At 38.5% G+C, this 22,639-nt stretch overlaps 2 protein-coding genes across 5 annotated transcripts in view; one reads left to right on the top strand and one right to left on the bottom strand.

Moving 5' to 3' along the window:
• Positions 1 to 4,299, bottom strand: part of TPR (translocated promoter region, nuclear basket protein) — a 42,552-nt gene extending 38,253 nt beyond the window's left edge. For all 3 annotated transcript variants that reach the window (XM_054834122.1, XM_054834123.1, XM_054834124.1), the window contains exons 1-4: positions 3,738 to 4,299; positions 2,106 to 2,210; positions 1,573 to 1,646; positions 219 to 315 (exon numbers count right to left, since the gene is read on the bottom strand). In XM_054834122.1, coding sequence (XP_054690097.1) covers positions 219 to 315; positions 1,573 to 1,646; positions 2,106 to 2,210; positions 3,738 to 3,888 — 427 coding nt within the window. In that variant the 5' untranslated portion in view covers positions 3,889 to 4,299. The remainder of the gene's footprint in view (positions 1 to 218; positions 316 to 1,572; positions 1,647 to 2,105; positions 2,211 to 3,737) is intronic.
• Positions 4,300 to 4,332: 33 nt separating this feature from the next.
• ODR4 (odr-4 GPCR localization factor homolog) overlaps positions 4,333 to 22,639 on the top strand; it is a 126,028-nt gene continuing 107,721 nt past the window's right edge. Inside the window, exons 1-14 of one of the 2 annotated variants that reach the window (XM_054834136.1) lie at positions 4,334 to 4,464; positions 5,320 to 5,454; positions 5,890 to 6,021; positions 6,414 to 6,509; positions 7,642 to 7,748; positions 8,444 to 8,480; positions 8,610 to 8,750; positions 9,378 to 9,473; positions 9,990 to 10,055; positions 11,403 to 11,531; positions 12,203 to 12,293; positions 14,190 to 14,375; positions 18,863 to 18,955; positions 20,176 to 21,394. In XM_054834136.1, the coding sequence (XP_054690111.1) occupies positions 5,356 to 5,454; positions 5,890 to 6,021; positions 6,414 to 6,509; positions 7,642 to 7,748; positions 8,444 to 8,480; positions 8,610 to 8,750; positions 9,378 to 9,473; positions 9,990 to 10,055; positions 11,403 to 11,531; positions 12,203 to 12,293; positions 14,190 to 14,375; positions 18,863 to 18,955; positions 20,176 to 20,243 (1,341 nt within the window). In that variant the 5' untranslated portion in view covers positions 4,334 to 4,464; positions 5,320 to 5,355 and the 3' untranslated portion in view covers positions 20,244 to 21,394. Of the gene's footprint in view, positions 4,465 to 5,319; positions 5,455 to 5,889; positions 6,022 to 6,413; positions 6,510 to 7,641; positions 7,749 to 8,443; positions 8,481 to 8,609; positions 8,751 to 9,377; positions 9,474 to 9,989; positions 10,056 to 11,402; positions 11,532 to 12,202; positions 12,294 to 14,189; positions 14,376 to 18,862; positions 18,956 to 20,175; positions 21,395 to 22,639 lie in introns of those variants that run through there. The other variant, XR_008578108.1, reaches the window with a different exon arrangement.

Here is a 22,639-nt window from a genome sequence, read left to right as displayed (position 1 = left end):
TTATATCTACAGAACCAAGCATCAAACCGCTGCGTTTTTCTGCAATTAGTGTGTAATTTCCTGCCTTGTTTCCTTTTCCGTAATTACTGTTTCCTGCTAACCCATTATTTGGTGCAGCCTACAGAAACTGGATACTCCATACCAGTTCAATTGTTCAAGCATGTCTTTTAGTTAGCAAAATCACGTGAAGTATTTTGTTAATATATTCTTGGCTATACCATTTAAATGTTCAACTTCCTGAGATCGTCTTTCACTTGTTCGAACCAAATCTCTCTTTTCAGCTTCCAGTTCTTCTTTTTCTCTACTTAAACGGCTCTGAAAAAAATTACAAAAGAGCAATAAAGAAATGTGATCAGCTTTCTGTAACAGTTTATAGTCACTATTTACACTCACCATCACAGAGAAGCATGCTAAACCACAGTGAGTTACCCCAGCCAACTGAAAACTAGGCTTTTATAGCAGGCAGCTGAATCAGTCTAAACCACATAGCCTGAAAGCATGGCTGAGCCCATTTTTTCTATCACATTGAGGTATGTAATTCAAATAAATGCAGGCTAATGTACCTTTCTCCTAGTGCCTAATAGCCAACACATTTCAGTCAATGGGGTTTTTTTCCCCATAAATCACTGTGATACTAATGTCCAGCTGGCCCTTTGTACTTCAGTGCAAAATGCCACTATCACATAAGATTAGACAGCAAAGATGAGACAAGTATCATACAGCTTTCAAGACCAGCATGCTGGAAAGATAGTTTTCATGCCTTTGCTTTTCAATTGGCCAGACTGCCACAAGTCTCCCTCTGGTTCTAGCTGTATTTGAATGAAGATTAGAATGAAAACTGTTGAACTTAGAGCAGGTGAAATGAACTGAAGGCGACAGAAATCCAACACAAGCAACAGGAACTGGTGAAAACCGCATCTAATTTTAATATTCTTTGAAAGACAGTTTTGATAGTTAAGGCTTTACTGAAACAGTTTTATTTGGTTAAATAAGAGAGATAACAGAGTAACCAAGGAATGAACACATGTAAAAAATCAGTATCAAATCAAAGTCAATAGTCTTGGATCATTTACAGGCTATACAACAGAACCCACTTCAGATAGGCCCAGACAAGCCCCTCTGGGGAAACCATCCGATCCCTTTTCGCATTGTGGACAAATCCAGCTAGTAATTATGTTTTTGCTTCCTGCTCCAAAACTCCATGACTTGCCCTGCAACTCCATGACTTTTGAGCGCAGTGCAAGGAAAACTGTGCCAGAGTGTGGGAAAGGATGGGAAGAAAACAGAACACCTCTTTCATCGATTTTTGAGGTTCAGCTTAAAGTCACTTCAGAACAGATTTCAGCTAGAATGAAACAATCTATTCAAACTGAAATAAAAGCACCTCTAATTCAGTTTGTGAAAACACCAGCATTTACTTAAAAACCCACACAATTTTCCTGTACACACGGCCATACGGCCATGTAAATAAATACATCAGTACATATTTGTACTGATATTGATATAGTTCAGTTTGGAAACCGCCTGCATTCTTTGCTGCAATGAGACAGGTGAACCAAAGTCTTCCAGTACCTGAACAGCTGCGTTACGGTCCTGAGCAGCTTCAAGTTCTTTATTCTTCTCATTCAGTGACTTCAACTGTTCATCTGTTGGATAAGAAGAAATAGTAGTGAGGGATCTCCACTGTACCATAATGACAGAATTCACTCTCCAAATGCAATTAAGCCAAAAGTTTCCCTTAACTAAATAAAAAAAAAAAAAAGAGAAGAATTCAAGTCCATACTAATGGACTAGGTAGTATTGCGGCAAACTAATGCAATCCTTAGAGCATAGGCGTTTATTGTGAAGATCAATACATAATCCACTGTACTACTATTACCACAAAAGTCAGAAAACAAGGGGTTTTTCCCCATTAGAACAAAAATTTCATTAAAAAAAAGCCAACCTGAACACAAAAGCAAAACATGTCTCTACTTGCAGAAATAACAAATACAGTTAATGGATAGATTTTCAAATCCTATTTCAAACTTAAAGCATTTCAGCATAACATTGGACTACAGAATTTAATATCCTGTCCACTCTTATGAGTGTGCAGTTATACTTACGAAGTTTTTTAAGCTCCTCACGGAGAGTTTGACATTCTTGTGTCTCATTTACAAGTCTCTCCTGACTTTGAGCCAGACGCTTTTCCACTTCAAAGTACTGTTGCTCTGCAAAATAACAATGTTATCCCAATTTCACTTAATAAACATATATTCTTCTTTCTCACCTTAATCAAGGATCCATATTAATGGATAGAACTGCATTTATAAAGAAAATATCTAAAAATAGTAAGACTACAGTAGAATTTGAAGAAAAAAGCATTTTTGAAGGCAAAAAGATGCATTTCCACATTGAATTAACATTGTTTAAAATACTTTGTTAGCATGGAAAGTGATATGCTTCCAGAAATGATCCATAAAATAACAGCCTAGTTAATTTCAATAGATCTTTAACATTTTTGATATAGCTAGACAACATTGTATCAGCACAATTATGCAGTGTGATCTCATTGATTTAAAACTTCTTTTACCTGTAGCATATTCCTACACACATACAATCAAACACACGTAACCCTAGGTATCAAGAGATTTGACTTAGAAAATCTTTAATGAACACTTCTTAAAATGAGCTCTTGTGCTCTGGGCTGTACATCCCACAGCACTGGAAAAATAATTAGATTTAAATTTTGGTTATCTGAAACAGTAACTGTGTCATAGAGCTTAACTGTAAAATACTTAATAAAAGCAGAACTAATTTCACCCTTGGGTGTAGTGGGCTTCTAAGGAAGTACTGAGGAATTTTTAACTTATATTTTACGACTTAAAATAATGCTGTCCTTCCAGCCGCATATGAGAAGAATGGACCTTAAAGAGACTAACCTGCTTAATCTGTGGGTTACTTTAATTTACACTATGCTTTATTAACTTTGGCAAGATTTTTATCATGAAAGTCTGAAGGAAAGGTGGAAGTGAAGTATGTCACCTACCCGATAAATTAACTCATATTCACAACCCTGCCCAGCACTTGCATTCATCTATACTCTTCTCTCATTTCTACTCCATTTCTTTACTGGTATTATTCTTCTGGGATCAAGTAACCTCCAAATTAATATAAAAACGTTGATTCTATCAGGAGCATTTTACAGAAAGGTTATGGCCTTCAAAAAGAAGTATAAACCTAAGACCATTTGGTTGGGTAAACAAGCTATTATTTCTCTTCCACAACAAGGACCAAAGCAGACTGAAGCATATCAATGCTTGTTAAAAATCTGATGAAAAGCTGCTCTTTAAGCCCATGCTGAATGCAGTTGTAACTCTGAACAGTCCTTTGCAAAAGAAAAAATAAAATCAAGACTCCACTTGCCATGCGAAAGCAAGAGAAAAAACGCCATCAAGTCTGGGCTGAAGGGCCCCTTCCCAGCAGACGCACACATCCCCCTCAGGGTCCCGGGCCCGGCCAGGCCACCCCCCCCCACGCCTCAGGTAACCCCCTGAAACCGTTTCGAAGACAACGGCGACCCGCCAGGCCCAGCCCTGCCGCCCTCAGTCCTCTCCTCAGAGGGGACCACGACACTGATACTCGATAAAAGCCGCTTGGGCAGCGCAGCTCCCTCCGCACGGAGCACCCCGGGGCCTGCCCCGTTCCCGCTGTGCCCCCTCACCGCCGCTCCCATCCTCCCCCCTCCCCACACTCACCGCTGTCCACCTTGAAGCGCTCATGCCTGGCTCGGAGCCCGTCGATCTCGCTCTGCTGGTCAGCCAGGAAGCGCTCCAGCTTCCCCTGCACCGGCTTGGGCAGCTTGGAGAGCTCGGCCCGCTCCAGGACCTGCTGCAGCACAGCCGCCATCTTGGCAGCAGCCGCTGCGCTTTCCGGCCTAACCGCCACCGGCCGCGACGCGCCCAACGGCGCAGGCGCAACACTGCCGCACGCGCAGGAGGCCAGCCCGGCCCCCGCGGAATCATGGGAAATGTAGTTTTCAAGGCAGAGAGCGGCGCGCGGATAAGCACTTCCGTTTCCGGTAAGGCCACGGTTTCCGCCATGTTGAGTGAGGCCGGAGTTGCTGGCTGACGTGTGACAGCCGCTAAACTCGAGACGGGAGGCCCGAAGGCTTCGTCTCGAAGCCTCTCACGAGGCCGCTCGCCCTTCTAAGGCGTCCTGCGTACCCGGGAGATGCAGGAGCAGGGATTACGGCTTCCGCCACGCAAAGCGTGGCGACGCCGGCGCTGAGCTCTGCTTCTCCGCGCCGTTTTCCCGCGCTCGGCGTTGGGTTGGTGTGCGTCATCCCCCTGCGCCGGGGCGCGAGCGGCGCCTGCCGGTGACGGCGACATCGGCCGCCTCAGGGCTCGGCTGAGGCGGCGGCGGTGCTGAGGTGGCCGTGGCGGTGGCCGAGCTTGGGGACCCGGCGGCGGCCGCGCCCGTCAGGCTAGTGCGGGGAGCGCTGGGGGCGGCCCGCGCCTCGAGGCGTGGGGGAGCTGTGCGGGAGCGGCCGCCGAGCTCCAGGGCAGGGGGGAGCTTTTGGCCCGGCTCTGTGGGCTGAGGTGGAGTGGGTGACAGCCTGCCTTCTCGCCCCGGCCCAGAGCTTCAGCTCCGCTATCCCTGTGCGGCTTTCTCCAGCTGACACCTTTGCGGACGCTCAGAATGCCCTTTGCTTCCTCGCCATGTGCTCTTTGCCTTCAGCTTTTTCGTAGCTAATTTTTTTGTGAAAGTGCATGAAGCAGTTTTCAGAATGAGTGTGCATGGGAGGGAGAGGTGTCTGTGGCGGTCCCCATGTCCTGGGTTCATATGGCTGCTGATGGGAGCTGTAAAGATGGCCTTTTGGAGAGTCCACGGATGCTATATTTTTAATGCCTTAGGAATTGCAGTGGAAATTGTGCATGGCATGTTTAGATACACGTGTGGAATTTAGCAAGTCCCTCAGAGAGGAATGTCAATGCAAAACGTGTACTTTACATTCTGGCTTCTGATGGAACATGATGCAGCAAGAAATTGTTGCTTGGAGACATGTTTTCCCTAGCATTTTCTTGCATGACTTGCTATGTCATTTCAGTGGCAGGTATTTAAAATAGTTTTCTTTCAAAAAACAATCACATACTTTTTTCTCTAGTATAGACAGTTAGGTTGTTCATTAAAAAAACACACTTGCAGATCATAAAGCTACTTAACCTTTGTTGGCAGATAAAGTATTAACCTATTCAAGATCTTTTTGTAAGACTTCTTTTCATATAACCAGTGTAGTATATATACTTTCTTTGACTTCATGCGTTGTTTGTTTTGTAGGTTGCAACTACAATACTTACTCTTAAACCTGCAGAAATGGGTAGAACTTACTTTGTTGAGGAAGCTATTGGGCAGTATCTTTCAGACCTCAGCACAAAATTAAAGCCTTATGTCACTGGCCTGTTAATAGGGCAGGTAAGTGTGTAATATCTGAAGTCTGTTCTGTTCATTCATGTTGATAGCGGAAAAAACCCTTGGCTGTAATCATCTGGGATAAGTCTATTAATATCACATTGAGCTCATATAATGCAAAATGCTGGTAATATCACCGGAAAAGAATTCTGTAAAGGGTTTGCAGTGTCAACTAACTACTCAAGTCTTTTAAAATCATTTTGTGAAAGATACGACACACAAAATAAATTAAAATTGTAAAGGTAAAACTTACCACTAAACAAGGCTTTACGGCAGAGGCAAAAAGAGATCGTGAAGGAATTATTTCTGTAAAAGATTACTATAGAGTTTAACAATACCTTGTGTAAAGCAGCCCTTACGGTTACTATACTATGTAGTATATTCTCAGGCTTGATATCGACTTCATGGTATATTTGCTTATATCAATGTTTTTGAAAGTGTTCCCTGCAAAGAGACTATGTAATTCGGGCTGTTCGAACACCTCCAAAGGAAGAGCAGAAGGGAGACAACGTCAGTCCTCCAAATCTGGCATCCATCGACGAAGAATGGATAACTACACACGCCAGTCAGGTAGCACAGTGTGGGTTAATTGAGGGGGTGGGAAGAACAGAAAGGAAATAAGATTGACAAAAACTATCTCATCACTTGTGTAATCTCAAACGAAACTTCGTTCTCCAAGTAAAAGAACCTTCCTAACCATGCTAGGTATGGATATTTTTAAACCAAAATATCTGTATTGTTTTCAAAGTTTATGATGAAACAGAGACTTGATAGGATTGAAGTGAGAAAATTTGCGAGACGTGTTCCTACATTTCAGAGGAACCTATAGGTGAAAAACCGTCTTGCTTATTTCATTTCTGTTCTTCATGCATACTTGCCTCATTAGAAATTTTTGATATATCAAGTTACATGGTTGCTAGATCTCTGATTCCTATTAATAAATGTTCGTTTTTATTTTTAAGGTTTCTCGAATGCTTCCTGGAGGCTTATTAGTTCTTGGTGTGTTTATTATTGCAACTCCAGAACTGTCAAAAGATAGTCAAAATGCTTTGCGCAAGGTAAGTAGATTTCCTGGTGGAAAGGCAGGGATATCAGCAGGGTGTAGCTGAGTAATTTTTTATCATTGACTTGAGTATATATGGTTGTTCTGTTGCTTTATTTCTAAAAGCACAAACGTTCTGGTTTGATGTATGGTTTTAAGACTGAAACCTCAGAAATCACTGTGCTATGGGACTGTGCCACAGCTCGTGTTTGTTAACTTTTCTGTTTCTTGTGATGTTTGTTACTGCAATAGCAAATCTTACTGTATTTACTGAAAGTGGACGTTCTGGCTTAAGGAAGGCATCTTCAAGGTTTATATTAAGCTAAATCCTCGTGGCACAATTGTTGGTAATGGTAGTGTGTTAACTTTTTTTGTCTGCATGAATTGTTCGGATTAGAGATGTTTACAATAGTGAAAGATCTATAGCTCTGATTCCTTTAAAAGGAATATCTTGTACAGAACTAGTGGTGTTTGACTTAGGTGTGTGGGGTTGTATTTAAAATCTACTTAGAACGTGCTACTGTTTGATAGACTTAAAATACAGTTTTGTTACAGTATTGGGGCATCTAGTGCCACATTTCTTTTCTGTCCTGTAGATGTAGGTTCATTTTATCATTTTCATAAAGTAACCCTGATAAGTGATTGAAACATGAGTAGGTTTTGAAGCGTAAGGCCCAAGATTCACTTTTGGCAGTGCGATGCAATCCGATCTCAGTTGTGATTGCTGAAACTAGTAGCCAAGAAAAACAGATGAGCTGTGTCCAGGTGATTGCTGAATTAAAATTTGTGGTTTTTTGATTCAGTAGCAATTTTGCACAGCTGTCTTTCCTGATACTCAGCTGATAGGCATAAAGCCGTAATATTTTTGTAAGGAGAAAAGCATACAAGTTGAATATGTGAAATGTGTCTTGCTTGGTTCCTTATAAGGAAGCTGAATTAAGATATCACAATCAACTTTCGCTTTGGAGTAGTTGCCTACGAATCTTTGTTGAATGTTCTTTTAACCTGACATTTTGGTGACATGTAAGCTGTATTTTATATATAATTATGATATCACTTGGACTTAGAACTTTAATACAAGACTATTTTCCAGAAATTGTAATGCAGTATTTCTGTGGAAAAATGCATAATACTCTTTTCATCTTTAGCTAATCTTCTCAGTGGAAAAGTCCTTGACTAAAAGAAGGCTCTGGAAACCTGCTGAGGAGGAGGTCTCGGACAGAGCAGCTCTTCAAATTTGTTCTGCTACGAAAAAGTATCCTTCATGAGCAAAGTTTATTGATGGAGACTGCTACCCCCACCTCTTTTCTATAGCTATTTCTGAATAAAGGATAACTTGGGAGGAGGAAGTTGAGTTCAGATAGGCATAGATCAGCAAGTGGAAATCATGAAGTTTTCTGACTAGCTGTGCGTAAGAATATTGACCGTCCTATGCTTGCAGAATTTCCATCATTTCTTACTGTTAGGTTTGTCTGTGTGATGGCATCAAATTAGCTTCCCTAGTCAGCATAAATTGAGGAAAACATCTAAAATACTATATAGCTTCTTGAGCTTGCTGTTATCAATGATACGTACGTGGAAGTGGGAAGTATTGGGCCTGTACTAGTGCTGCAGAATTCTGGGTCTGTTGATAATGAGATAATACAAGGAGAGAGAACAAGGCTTTTCCTTAGAGAGGTGAGAGAGATGAGCACAAATTGGTGCATTGGTGGTTCTCCCTGTGACTACCTATTGATCTTAATGTATTTGTAAGAGATGGAACAGCATCACTATAGTAGTTGGAGTTTACAGTCAAATGTTTTTCCACTTTTTTACGCTAGTGAAAGGTGAGAACTTCCTTCAGAGCATACATTAGCTCAACAAAGAGTTAAGTAGAGGACAAAGTTAATTGTGGAATATTCTTACTTGTTTTTTTGCTTTTCACTGGATCTTTTTCTTTAAGTAGCAAAGAGTAGTTTGCCGAACCTATGATGTGCAAGACCCAAAGGTAAGCTCGTCATCATGTGTCATATACAGCTTTTAATTCATGACAAGTAATGTTTCAAAAAAAAAAAAATCTCTTTGAGTTATACAGTGTTTTGTATAGATGCTTTATTGCTTTTTTTTCTGCTCTCAGAGTTCAGCTAAACCAGCAGATTGGAAATACCAGAGTGCTCTGTCTGCTTCCTGGTTAGCTTTGGACTGCACAGTAAATGTTAATATTCACATTCCACTTTTGGCTACTTCACCAAACCATGACTTGGAGAAGAATACCAAGGTAACTGACCGGTTGCACCAGTTGTGTAGTTGATCTCTACACTACTTTTTTGGTTGAAAATTAAATGAGAAAGATTTGAATGGTGTGAGTAGAGGAGTAGGACTAATCAGTGGAGAATGTTTGGCAGTTATTTCTCTTCTAAACGTAAATTGAAGTTACTGTGAAGCATTCGTAGTATAAAAAATGTGGATAGCTCTTCTGCTGCTGTGCTTAGTGTTTGCAGTTTCTTGTGCTCAAACTTATTAAGCAATTGTTGTGAGCATTCCAACTAAAGTCTCTTCTGCTTCACCTAGTGAAAGGTTGCATCGAATTAGAACAGGGGTAAAGGGTGCTTTTAATGTGAACGGACTTTCAATTGGCTGCATCCCTCTCTACAAAAATCAAATCCCAAGGATAGCACATATTTTGAAAAGCTTGTTTCTTAATGTATATATTCTGAACATGTTGGTTTTAAGTTTTAGCTTTGGAAAAAGATGTAGACAGATTTTTTCGGAGACTTTAAAACTCTCAGGAGTAACTGTTGAAACATGTATTTCTATAATTTTCAGCATGATACTGTCCAACCCTTTTAGTGAAATTTTCTTTCCTCTTTCTTATGAGATTTTTGTGTTTTCACTTTTTTTAAAGAATGGATTAAATCGATGGTCAAAACAAATAGAAGACAGTGTTTTTCTGATCAATGGACAAGTCAAAGATGATGATGCAGAACTACTGGAAGGGCAGGTGAGTACCGAACCACAAGGAATTGAACTCTAATAGACGTGAAGTTAGAACCTCCAGTGTGATAAAGCATTGGCTGAGACATCTTCTGTACGATATTTATTGATCTAATTGGCCTATTTCGGGTAACTAGTATGCCGGACTACTTGCGTTCCTGCAGATTGCCTCCTCTTCCTCTGGCAATGCAAACACGATAATTATATGTGAAGTCTGACTAAAAATTTTTCTATAAGCTGTCTCCTCATTAAAGAACATGAGTAAGGGGTGAGTGTAGGTGATGAGATTTCTAAGACCTACGTGTGTCTAAATGTTTAACAAAGAGTGGAAACACGTTGTTTGGCTGATGCATTCATCGCTCCTTTTAGTTTTGTAATTGTATTCTTATGGCTCTTTTCTATATGCCACTTTTCTCTCTTAACAGGTATGACCTAAGAGAAATTTTATATGATAGCGAGGAGATTTTGATTCAGGGAGACTTTTTCCTGTTTCATGACACGCAGAATTTTTTTTTCCCCTCAGAAAAAGTTAAGAGGAAATACTCAATCCAGCACTCAGTTTTCTGATGTCAAAGTTCTGACACAGCTGGTAAGTATTTAGTGGTTTGTAAACTATAACCTCTCTGTTATCTAATAGAGCTGAATAAAAAAATAAAAGAACATTCTGAATTATTGACTAGAAATCCAGCTTACTTTGTACAAAGACTTTATTTCCCCGTGGATATTGACTGTGACACTGTGGTCAGATCTGCATATTTCGTGTCTTTGGGAATTCTTGTGCTGTGATAACCATGTTGTCTAAGAATTGCATAGTATAGCTGGAAGGAAAATTTGAAAAACTGGTTATAGAAATGAAGTTCTGCAAACTAATTTGTTTGATAGTAGGATGCCTGTACGTACCTGCGTATGTTGATTTCAAGGTGACATTACATCATTCGGAAGTTAAGAATCACCCCTGCACTTCAACTTGCCACAGCTAGCTGTGGACGTTTACTTGAATGCTTTCGTCAGAAGCTCAGTCACTATTTCTGGATTAAGATCCAGATCCTGGAGCTGTTGGGTCTGTGTCAGGAGTTTCCTCGCTACCAGAGGTTATGCTGACTTGAACCCTGACTTAGGTGCCCTAGACTGGGTCCTGAAGTCCATATGTGTCCAGACATTGTTTTGTAGGCTTCTTGACAGCACAGGCCATCCCATCTTGTCAGGTAGTTCATGGATTCTCTAAAACTATGTTTAGCAAAACTTTTAGAAATGTATAAAATGCCATTTTAAAGATTTGATGAGTATCTCAGCTTCTTCTGTTGTTCCATTATTCCAATGGTTAATTGCCTCAGAGTAAGGAAAGCTTTTTATTTTGGCAGAGGTAGTTTATGCAGTTCATGTGGAAGTTACGCATCCCTGTGTTTCCAGGTGTTGTCGTAGGGTGCTTCATGCGGCACACTCATTGTTTTGGTAATTAGGGTGAATATTTCTAGGCAACAGTTCGATACAGTTCTAAATGTGACCACATTTATAATTTAGTACTGACTGATGGGATGAGTCTCAGGATACCGCAGGTTGTGCTTATTATATTGTAAACATACAAACTTCATTGTTAAAAAAAATCTTAAAAAGAAGTCTAGATTGCAATACTAGTATTAGCCACAAGCCACTTGCCTGAAAAGTTTTAGAAGTCTTATAGCCATATATTTAAATTGCAAGAAATGGAATGTCTGGAAAAGTAAATACATTTTCCATAATGGAAGAGGAGAGACGTTTTCAGTCTTAACTAACAAAACCAACATGAAATTAAAAATTAGAGTTATAAATTATGAGGGAAAACAGGTTATAAGTAAACATATTAAGGTATGCTATTAATTTCCTAGTTCTGTTTTTTGTTACTTATGCTGCAAGTGCCTAGGTAACAAGATAAAACTGAAACATGTTTATTTTTCAGTCCCAGGGTTCAAGTCATAGATCAACAGCTACAGTCCAGATCTGCAGTGGTTCCATAAATCTGAAAGGTGCTGTGAAATGCAGAGCCTACATACATAACAACAAGCCAAAAGTCAAAGAAGCTGTTCAGGTAGTGAAAAGGTGGTTAGTTCATCACAAATTTTCTTCTGAAATATGTGAAATTTGTCATATTGTTTTTTCTTTGCCAAAATGGGATAAACGGGGTCAAAACGTTCGTCCCCTTGAACATAGGGATTGTTTTAGAAACCATCTGCGTGTGTATGTGGTGGGGTCAGTTCCTTTTTCAGTTCTGGCAGGTATGTCTCCTGGTGCAAAGGCTGTTCTCTGGTGAATCTTTGCATGAATTGTCAAAGTGATTAGGCTTGGAAGAATTTTCTTAAAATTAAGAAAAGGTCACAGACTATATTTTTGTATGTGTAGAGGGAAAAATACAGATTTATTTTAGTGATTTATTTTTTTCCTCCCCTTTATTGAGTCAGTGTCTTGTGATTATTTTTGTTTTTAATGGTAATGTCTAGAAGTTGTCAGTTCTTATTCTAACAATATTAAAATTTTCCTCAGCTTTTCATTTTTGTTTTCCTTTTTGATTGCACTTCTTTTGATGTTAGTTTATCTTTATTGGACTTCTTTTAATTCCCTTTATAGTTTTTATTTTCTGGGGAAAAACTATTCTTTCAAGTTGGGTTAAACCTATGAGGGACTTCTTTTGTTGTTTCTCTACTAGTCAAAAGATTTGCAAATGGCTTTTATATTACTGATGTTTTCGCTTTGTCCTTGCAGGCTTTGAAAAGAGACATAATAAACACATTGGGGGATCGGTGTGAAATACTATTTGAAGATCTGATTATAAATGAAGGACCTCACAAAAAAAGTAGGAATTAAAAAAAGAAAAAAAATCTTACCTTTGCAGTGAATTTTGGTTGTTGTAGAAAATTCATGCTAGTGTACTGAGATTCCAGTATGGCTAGAGCAGAATCAAAAGCAAATGGCACAATTTGTTTGGCAGCCTTGACTTTTTCTTAAATCTGGAGATTTTTTGTCAAGTTCAGATATGTTCTTTGGCATTGCAGCTTTCACGCCAAGTTTGTATTCAATTCTCATGACCACAAAATGCGATTTCAGCTTCTTTCTCACTGATGGGAAATTTTGGAATTTTAAAAAATTCTGTAGTTGAAACTCATGTCACTGAAGTTCTACCTGTAACTTGCACATTTCAAATTTCTATTATTCTTTTTTAAAATCACTGTGTGATGTTCCTATTAATATGGAAGTATGTTAAAGCTTAGTAGGATTAAAAGAAACAACTGGACATGGCCTTCCATGTTTTTATATCACCTATATTATGAATGTTAGTGGACATGAGCTCTGAAGTTCAATAGATTAGATATTGGGAAGAAATTCTTCCCTGTGAGGGTGCTGAGGCCCTGGCACAGGTTGCCCAGAGAAGCTGTGGCTGCCCCTGGCTCCCTGGCAGTGTTCAAGGCCAGGTTGGATGGGGCTTTGGGCAACGTGGGCTAGTGGAGAGTGTCCCTGCCCATGGCAGGGGGTGGGACTGGATGGGCTTTGAGGTCCTTTCCAACTCAAACCATCCTATGATTCTACAACATATTATTAACCAAGTGAGTCCCAACCCAAACTAGTCTGTGATTCTATGATTGCCATTAAATTAAATACGACATTGTAAGTGGTGATTATGGTGTGAAGAAGTATCCTGATTTTTTGTTTTTATATACAAATATATCATTTGTGGTATCTCTGCCCCCTGAACTTATTTCCCTTCATCAAATACTATTTTATAGGCTTTGTGTCTTTTAAAGAAGTAGATCGTATTTCAGCAGCATGAATAATTGCTGGATTGCATTAGCTTGAATTTAACAGAGCACCATGTCGAGGCCAGAACACAGTGCAAGTTGATCTAACGAAAATAAAACTTTATCTTGAGTATATTAAAAACTAAGGGAGTACGTGCTGAGACCAGATCTCCTTGCTCATGCTGGGTGATGCTTTAAACTTCTTTGAGTCAGTGCAATGGTATCAAGTTTTCTTCTTGCTGTATTGGTTTTTGGGTTTTTTTAAACCAAATATTATTAGGTAATTAAATATCAACTTGAAGATCTTATATAAATGAAAGCCTTTTAAAAGATATTATCTTTGATAATGATTTTAGAAAAAAATAGTAAAAGAAATGGAAATGGGTTGATTGTGTAAGGAAAACCAATTCATGTTCAGAATTACCCTTTACTTTAGGATAACGCGGTTCGTTTTGGTGTTAGCCAATGTTATCCAACTTGCATGACTTAAACTTGATGTTTTCAATTGCATGCAGTTTTCAGTTTCCTCTTCAGGTGGCACCCGTACTTTGTGGCTGTAAGTATGGCATGAAGCAGCCAAGCATTTTCAGTCCTTTGTGGTGTTGAAATCATCTGCTGTTCTGTGTACGCTCTTATCTGCAGTCTTTCCCAGAGTTTTTTTGCTAGTCATTCTAAACACGAAAGAAATGTCTGTTTAACATTTTATGGTCTGTTTTGGAGGTGTATCGGGTATTTCTGGAGAGACTAATGTAAGAACATAAATCAGTATGATAGCAGCCCAAACTTTCATAAAACAGGAACAACTAAACAAGCCATGCCTGAAAACAGGATTTTTACATGGAAACCTTGAGCAGTTCTTTTGCAATAGCTGTATCTTCTGGTCAGAGATTAATGAGGAATCTTATCATAACTGGCAAGGCTTTTGTTTCAATGGTATTTTTTCCTCTCTCTTTTAGATTTTGAGAGGGAATATCATGTCTTACCTCAAAGACTGTTTGTCCCCATTGCTGGATCCAGTGTGATGCTCAGTGATTATAAGTTCGGTGATGAGGCCGCTGGAGAAATCCAGGAACGTTTTGTTGAGATGTGGGATCAGTCTGTGCCAGCTGAAGATATCCATATAGCGGAGGAAATTAACACAGGTAAATGGTAAATGCAATATCTGAGACCCAGGATAGACTGCATCACAGATTACGAAAATGTTGACTAATGCCATAGGCCAGTTTTATCCAGATATGGATATGCTTAAAGTTGGCTTACGTCATATCAAGCTCTAAGGGTTTCTATCAATCTAATTACAGTTTAAATAGATTAGTGAAAAATGGCAAGGGTTCTTGCAGTTTCTGTGTTTGGCTTGTAACAGACCTCTCTTTCTCCTCTCAAATATTTTGCTCTTTCACTGCGTTATCTGTGCAACCATGGTTGCAGCTCATGAACTGCAGTGGATACATAAACATATGGTTAAACAAGGTTTGCATATGTTACTCTGCACGTGAATTAGAGGTGATCCTATATTGGCAAATAAACTGTAAGAAAAACCTTTAAAGCTTTATATTCTGGTTACTTTTTCAGTGGTTGAACTTTTTTAGAGCTGAGTAGTTCTGCTACTAAGAATAAGTTAGAGTAAGTTGAGTGCTTTAGTCGAATTTAGTTTTTTCACTAAATAATTAAAAAATACTTTAAAAATGCTGTTAGCAAAAAAATATATATAGTTTAACATATCTTTCCGGAAGTTCTCATGCTAAAACCTGACTTTTTCAAAAATACAAAATACCTTTCTTTGCGTGTTTTAATTTATGTATCAAACGCAGTGCCCCAAACTGAAGTTTTGTGATTCACTCGGAAAGAAAATTGAGAGAGCTTTTAATTTTCTACTGAATGTCTTAGAAGTTTATGATCTGATTATGAGACTGTTACATTCCTCTTAATACAGATATTTTGCTATAATCTAGTTACTGACTTCCTTTTCTGAATATTTCTAGTTGATATTGTTTTCTGTTGGGTTTTTCATTTCCCATGTGACACTGATATCAATGTAGTTGAAATACTTCTAAAAATACTTCTTGTGATCTTAGAGATTTCTCCCTTTTTCCCCTCATCAGTGTGAATATGAGCTGCAGGTTACAGTTTTATAATTTAAATTTAAAAAAATCCACAACATTAATTCTCAGATGAGAACTGTGAACACGTGTTGATGTTGATATTTAGGGACAAAAATTGAGAAATGTAGCCATGAGCTTGCTGGGCAGGGTGAACTGTGATTACTGATATTCTACTTGACCTACTTGTTTATTTGGAGGGGGTTTTGTGTTTCTTAATTTCAGAGGTAACCATAAATTCTGATGTCTTTCTAAATTAATCAGTTTTCCCTAGGCTTCAACTAAACCTGTTAGCTGTGAATCTGACTCATTATCTTGAGAAGTAAAATATGTACACAGCTCAAGAACCTGCAAGAAAAACAGGAAAGCCAATAAAAATCTCTCTTGCATTATAAGAGTAATATAATAATCTTAAAGCTAATTATTACTGAGCTTTAAGGAATTAGTATAACTTAGGGAAGCAAATTAATATTGTTGTAGCAATGCAGATAGGTGTGGGAGGGAGAGAGATGATTCAGTTTAGCTTTATTGCTTATGTAAGGATATATGATCTGGAGGTAGGAAGAAAGCACAAGTAGACTAACAGCAATGCATCACAAAGATTTGATGCCAATAATACCTGTCAAGTGCTGTCTGAGTAGCTCAGAAAATGAGTTTGTGTGTTCTTGTAGCTTACTGGTTGTAGAGTTAGGTGTATGGGATTTATTTTCTTTTTCTTTCTTTTTTTTTTAAAGCAAATTAATGCAGAGGAAAGGAGAAAAACATAAAGAGGATTTTAGAAAAAACTTGAGACACTGGCCTTATCCCAGTGAACACCATAGAGTTTGTCTGTAGAATGGGTTCTGCTAATAGCGATTACAGTAATGATGCTATCAGCACAACGCTGTTCGATTCTGGTAATTATTGTTACAGCATTACTAACTTGTGGTTTATTAAAATCACAAATTAGTTATACACTTTTATTAATGCCAGGAAGGCCATTGTAGAAATTAGACCTGTTAACTGTGTCAGAAAAGTGTTCTGCTTTGTAGGAAAAAGCATTAATTTTGCAATTTGATTTTTTATTGGTACTTTAGTGTGAAGTGTCTAAGTATTGCTGTAAACATGTTTTTGTGACATAATGCGAGTTTGGGGTTTCCCTTGTGTGAGGGCTTTTACAATGCATCATTCCAATTTGGGTAGCACTTGTTATTTCTCAAAGCTTAGCGCTATCTTTATTAATAATAGTCAAAATTTGGCAATGGTATAAAAATTGGTTTGTAGTGAATTTTGACATCAGCCTTTCTGTTTGTATCAAAATTCCTGTGGTCTTAGGCAGCAACCTTGAATTAACTGGAAATGCTATCCATAGTGAAGTTCTGGGGAGAGTTTGCTGATAAAAAGAATTGTTTAAAATTCAAGAACATGAGCAGGCTTTTCAACTAGTTTATTTTTTTTGTTGCTCTTTAAAATATGCACTTGAAAAGAAGAGGATCTAATCACTATAGCAAAAAAAATTATTTTTAAGTAGCTTTTAGTCAAAACGTATGAAATAAAGGTATTATGAGAAGGTCAGTTTTATGTGCTTGCTTAGTACGGCCTCTGCTGCTGTCTCCTACAGTTTTATTCTCTTGATTCCTTGGACACCTCTCCAGTGAGGTCACAAACTGGGTCATGCTTTAAAATTGTTACATGGAAAATAGAAAGTAAAACCGGACCTATTTATAATTGAAAAATATAAATAGCTCTAACTCTGTAGTTTCAAGGTATTTAGTGCTTTAATACAAGCAATTGAAAGCTCTGCATTTATGATTGGCTTTACTAAATCCCTGCTCCTCCTTGGTTGGGGAGGTAGGGGTGGTGTGTTAAATACCCTGAGTGCATAAACATAAATAAGACCTCGGTAGTGGTAATCACTTCCCCATCTTTGTTAGCAAATTGAAGAATTAATGAAGAATTAAGGATTCATATAACTGGTACTAGAAAGCATCTGCTTTTGAAAACTCTTTGTGTGATTTATACTACAGCTGCTTTAAATGCAAGTCTTCCATAATGGCATAAAACTAAATAGCTCAAGGGTATTTCTTTCTTTTTTCTTTTTCCTCTTCCCCCCCCCCCCCCCCCCGCCCAGAGCAAGTGAGCATTGCTGCCTTGACGTGCAGCTTCAAAAGTTACCTTCAGAAAAGTGCAGCAGTTCTCATGAAGGTGCAAAGAAACATAAAGTTAGAGGGTACAAACTGTCTGTTTGCTCATCAAAACTAAGACATAGTCGTCCATACCTAATGATATGATAAAGTACTTTTCCATGAATCATTTTCATATGAATCATACAAGGGCTGTGCCTTATTACTCAACTATATAATTTGTAATTTATAGGTGATTGACAACTGCACTCTGGAAATGGGAGATCTGTTTTTATTTATATCAGTAGTCCATGAACTGCGAAAACTTGGTATCTGGTACTGCTGTGGGTTGTTCTTCATCTTCTGAATAAGAGCAATACATTAGTCTTTTTTTTTCTCATGTCAGCATGCCGATTCTGTTCTTTTGAAGACACCTAGATCTCACTGCAGTAGCATAAGCACTTTCTCTTACTGTTTATTTGTCCAGAAGATAGCTGCAATAGTAGCTACTGAATTGTAATCGGAACTTTTGACAAGTGATGCCTTAGCAAACTATCCTGGGGACAGGAAAGAAATTGAGAATGTTTGGCCCAGCATCATCGAGTAGCCTTGTGACTGAGCTGTGTAGTCCAAAGCATGCTTGCTCTGTGTGGGACAAACAAACAAGTTCAGCTAGAGGACTCGAGATTAATCCCCTTCTTTCTCTCCTCCTCCTCTCTAACAAGCTGGATATAGCCAAGTGATTAGGGAAATCTTTGGAAAGGAAATAGATATGGGTTTGAATCCCATCAGTCTGGAAATAGTCAAGCTCTCTCACATCCTGGCTGAGCAGTCTAAGGATTTAGTAATTGTTCCAAAGGGGAATGTGTCCTCTCTGATCTGGAAGTGTATTTTTAGGGGGTCTTGAACAAGGAATTTCTGTGGGTTTTTTTTTTGATTTTTTTTTTAAAAAAGCATTTATGGCTGTTAGGTAGGGAAATGATACTGGGCTCACTCTTTTAGTGGCAGTGGGTTTTGCACGTAGCCTGAACTCTGCACAGGTGGCTTTGAAGGGAAAACTTTGACCTTGAAAGGTGGTTAATTGTTCATTTCGGGGATTCCCTCTCACAGCAGTTGGATTCTCCCCAGGTTATGTAAAGGGGGTTGGACGTGTTACTCTGGAAGCAGGGTGTAGAAAATGAAGTATGGGAGAGGAACTCCTTCCCAAATGTTTTTTTTCCTCTTCATTTTTACTCTTCCAGCCATACAGAATAGGTTAGTACCATGCTGTTGCTACTGTACCATTTCTACTGCAATAAACTGTTTTTTCTACCGTACATGTACTTTATAAAGTTGATAGGAAGTTCTCGGCCTTTTGCATTATTTCAACTGTAAAACACAACTGTTAGCTTTTCACCTGGTATTCACTTCTTCACTTGATTTCTGCAGTTGATATTTGTCCAATTATGGACAACATGGATGACACACAGCAGAAACAACTGACAAAAGCAACATTGCTGTTGAAACTCCAACAAAATATGGGTACGTTACTTCCCTGATTTTTGCTATGGCAATCCAGAAACTATAATGGGCCCTTTCGGTACTGTTAGCTTCCACAGCATTGTTAATAAACTGGTGAGATTAATACGATACTTTTCTAAAATGAGTCCCTCTTTCAGTGGTGTAGGTGCAGGGTGTTTCTGGGGAAGAACGAACCACAGCCTGCTGTTGAAACAAAAGCACTGTTTGCATTTGTTCAGCCCACAAGTCAATACAAAAAGCTCATGTAGCTTTATTTCTTTTTTGGAGAGCCACCACTTCTATAATTCTGTACTTTAAAAAAAAAAAAAAAACAACCAAACCCACAGTTGAATGGCTTTGTCAAATAGGTATGCATAAATTGGCTAGTGACTCACTAATCTTGTTCCGAAGCTGACAAATACATACGGGCTTGGGTGCTAATTGTCAGCCTCAATAATTCAGGGAACACCAGCCACAGAACTCTTCTTTCAAACATAACTTTTCCATGATACTCCTTCATCCAGCTCTCGTATATCTGTCTGCACTTAGTACAGTTCTCTTTGCTGTGAGATATGACTGTCATTTCATATTAAAATACGGTTACACCTTAGTCAACAGAACAGTAACTTTTGTTTTCTATTAATTCTTAGAAGTAGAACATAGTAACAGGAAGATGAAAGAGTGGTAGCAGTAAATACGTGTTTGCTTTGGATGTAAAAATGTTTTCCCTTGAATCATCACTCAGGTGTCTTGGTTTTTTTGTGTGTTGTCTTTTCAGCTGCATCAGTAAGCAGCATGTTAATCAATAGAAAAATGACTCGTGCTACAAAGAGACTTACAGAGTAGATGTAGTGCCACACAGAAAAGAAAACAACTTAATAGCTTCTGTTTCTTAAAGCTTTTTTTTTTTTGTTATTTTTTCTAGTCTGATTCCTAGAGTTAAGCAGTAGTGCATTAGTTTATGAGCCAGGGCATGGCCAATGTACTATAGAAGTATGCAGCCAACTGGATTTCTGGAAGGATCCTGCTCTGATTAGAAATGTCATGTGGAGCTTTTATAATTTAATTATCTGACATGGTAGCTTTAGATTTAGGCTTAGCAGTGGTAGATAGTTTTTGGGGTGGCTCTTACTGTTTCTCCTCCTGCTTGTCATTCACCTTGGCCCTGCCCTCCACACCCTTGCTGCTGATGACTGTGCTGCCCTTGCCACTCACTGAATGCATTTCCTTTGTTATTTTAGGTGTGGTAATAGCAGCTGCTGTCGCAGTCTTTGCATCGATCTTCTCTTTCAATTACTTCAGTGATTAAACTCAAGCAACTGGAACTTCCTGGAACTATTGGCCAGTTACAAGATGGAAACATCTGGGTTTAATATATTAATAAATAGGAATTGTTGCCTAAATATCACCAGGTAGATGTGCAATACAAATAGTAATGATAGGTTCAGTTACCTTGTTCCAGCATGCACTCTCTATATCAAGCAGAAGAATGTGGTTACAATATCAAGTAGAAGGTGAATCAAGTTCACAAGAAACTAACCCTATCGCTCTGTATAAATGAACGATAGTATTATTTTCTAGAAAAATCCCTTAAACAAATGTAAAACCTTCATTTTCTTCCTACTTGATGTTTTAAAGCAAAATGCTACTACCCGTGTTTTTCAGGCTATTGGTAAGACTAGTGTAGTTACCTGGTATAACAATTCTTGCTTTAAGGGTTCCTTTGCTAAGAGAAATCTCATCTCACTAAAGTTAACTGGGGAAAAATTAGATTTAGTGAAGCCAACATTCCACAATATGCATTGGTTTAGGTAGTATTGGTTAACTAGTGTAATAGATAAATAAATAGTTTCTAGTAGTTTCAAGACTAGACCAATCCAGCCTGCAAATACCTTAGTTCAAGACCTGGAGAACTCAGAAATCAATGAAATGCGTAGAAATTTTGAGATGTGTATATGCTGCCTTTTACTCTGTGACTCTTGATGCGCATTTCTCTGTCCAGCTCTGATTCAGTCGTGATGCTCTTGGAATATTAACTATTTCAGCAAGAGATACGGCTAGGCAGCCCTTGTGGATTATCCTGTAGGCACATGCAAGTTGTCAAAATTGTTTGCTGATCAGGATTTTTAGATTATAAAGAGGTAGCTTTCCATTTCGAGATATGGCTATGTTAGGCGATAACATTATTGTTTACTCACCATGAGGAGAGTAGAAGGAGGGAAGAATTCTACTAAGGTTAATAAAGAAAATTCGTATATAAAATGTGATGTTTACTTCGATCTGAACTACAACAGAAAAGAATTCCAGATTTTAGGGCATTTTAATACCACTGCAATTTTTTTTTTTTTATAAAGGCATTGGAACACTAAGAAAAAATATAAACGTTTCGATTCTAACGCATAATCAAGGATGTACTGGGATACTTCTAATAAAAGGCAACTATGAGAAAGATGTCTTAAATAGTATTGCCTCATCTGTGTATTCTTTTTTTACATGTTTGGAAAAAGATCTGCTTTTAGTATTGTAACTGTATTTTGGAACACAGTGTTGATCTTTTGTGCTCAGTATTGCTGAAGTAGGGCCTTTCAGAGGAAAGTGGATGTTGTAATGGAGGCACTGTTTTCAGGTAAGTCCTTCAGCTGCTCCATGATTTATAGATGCGTGTTACTCCGTGCAGAGGGGTGGAATCAATAGGCAAAATGGCATTATGCAGAAGTAGTGGATTCCAGGGGAGGTTGAGGGCTATCCAGAAAATGAGATGAATTTTGTAAGGCGCTTCAAAATATGGTTGGTTTAAAAATTGCTCTGCTAAAGTCTCTATTAGAAGGAGGAGCAAGGGAGTAACGAGAAGGTAGATGGTTTTCTTTTGTCTCTTTTGGTCTCTCCTTTTTTCTTTTTTTGGGGACAGAGGTATGCTTTTGGAGGTAAAATACAAACCGGTTATTCTATAGTTGCCTGTTACTCAAAACTTAGCCATAGAAGTGAAGTACAACATTTGAGATGCTAACTATCTTACACCAGAGAAGAAAATTGTCATGAAACGCTCTTCCGGTAGCTGCTCTTGTTTAGCACCCACAGTATAAAAAGTAGAGCTTGTTTGGAGGTAGTATTCCATGGATCCCCTAGCAAAGAGCTCCCTTTTTGTTCCCTGCCCTGTAAGCTTATTCTATGTTTAGCAAATGATCCTTTTCTTTATGGTGTTACTACAGACTGTCAAATTAATCCTTCAGCTTATAACTAACTAGGCATCAAGGATCTGTGGAAGTCTAATTTTCCAGTTTGAGGTTGGAAGAAAGAAGTTGCTTTGGATGAGATTTCTGCATTAATGCAGGAGTCTGCATTTAACCATCATCTGTGCAATAAGAATAATTTAACCCTGTCAAAGAAAAAAATGAGTAATTTGACTTGTATCTACAGATTGAGCCTTCTAGTCATCTTGCCATGAGGAAATAGTGGATGTAGAAGAAAGCAGGTTCTCGCTTGTCTAAGAACTACAGAACTAACCAAGAGGGGATTTCATTGTCGTCTTGCTTCCCATCCTTTTTGTACTGTTAGCCATTGTTAACGTAAGAAAATGATTTCTTTAAGAAAAACAAAAAGGTGTGTGTAAGAAAAAAGGAAAGCACCCTTTTAAAAGTCTGTTTCTTGACTGCTGCTTAAGTTTTCCTCAGGTTTATCCTTTTCCTGCTACCTATATCATCTTCT

Source organism: Grus americana, chromosome 8 (assembly GCF_028858705.1).
Source record: "Grus americana isolate bGruAme1 chromosome 8, bGruAme1.mat, whole genome shotgun sequence".
In the NCBI taxonomy this organism is placed as follows: Eukaryota; Metazoa; Chordata; class Aves; order Gruiformes; family Gruidae; genus Grus; species Grus americana.
This window is presented reverse-complemented; position numbering and strand designations above follow the sequence as displayed.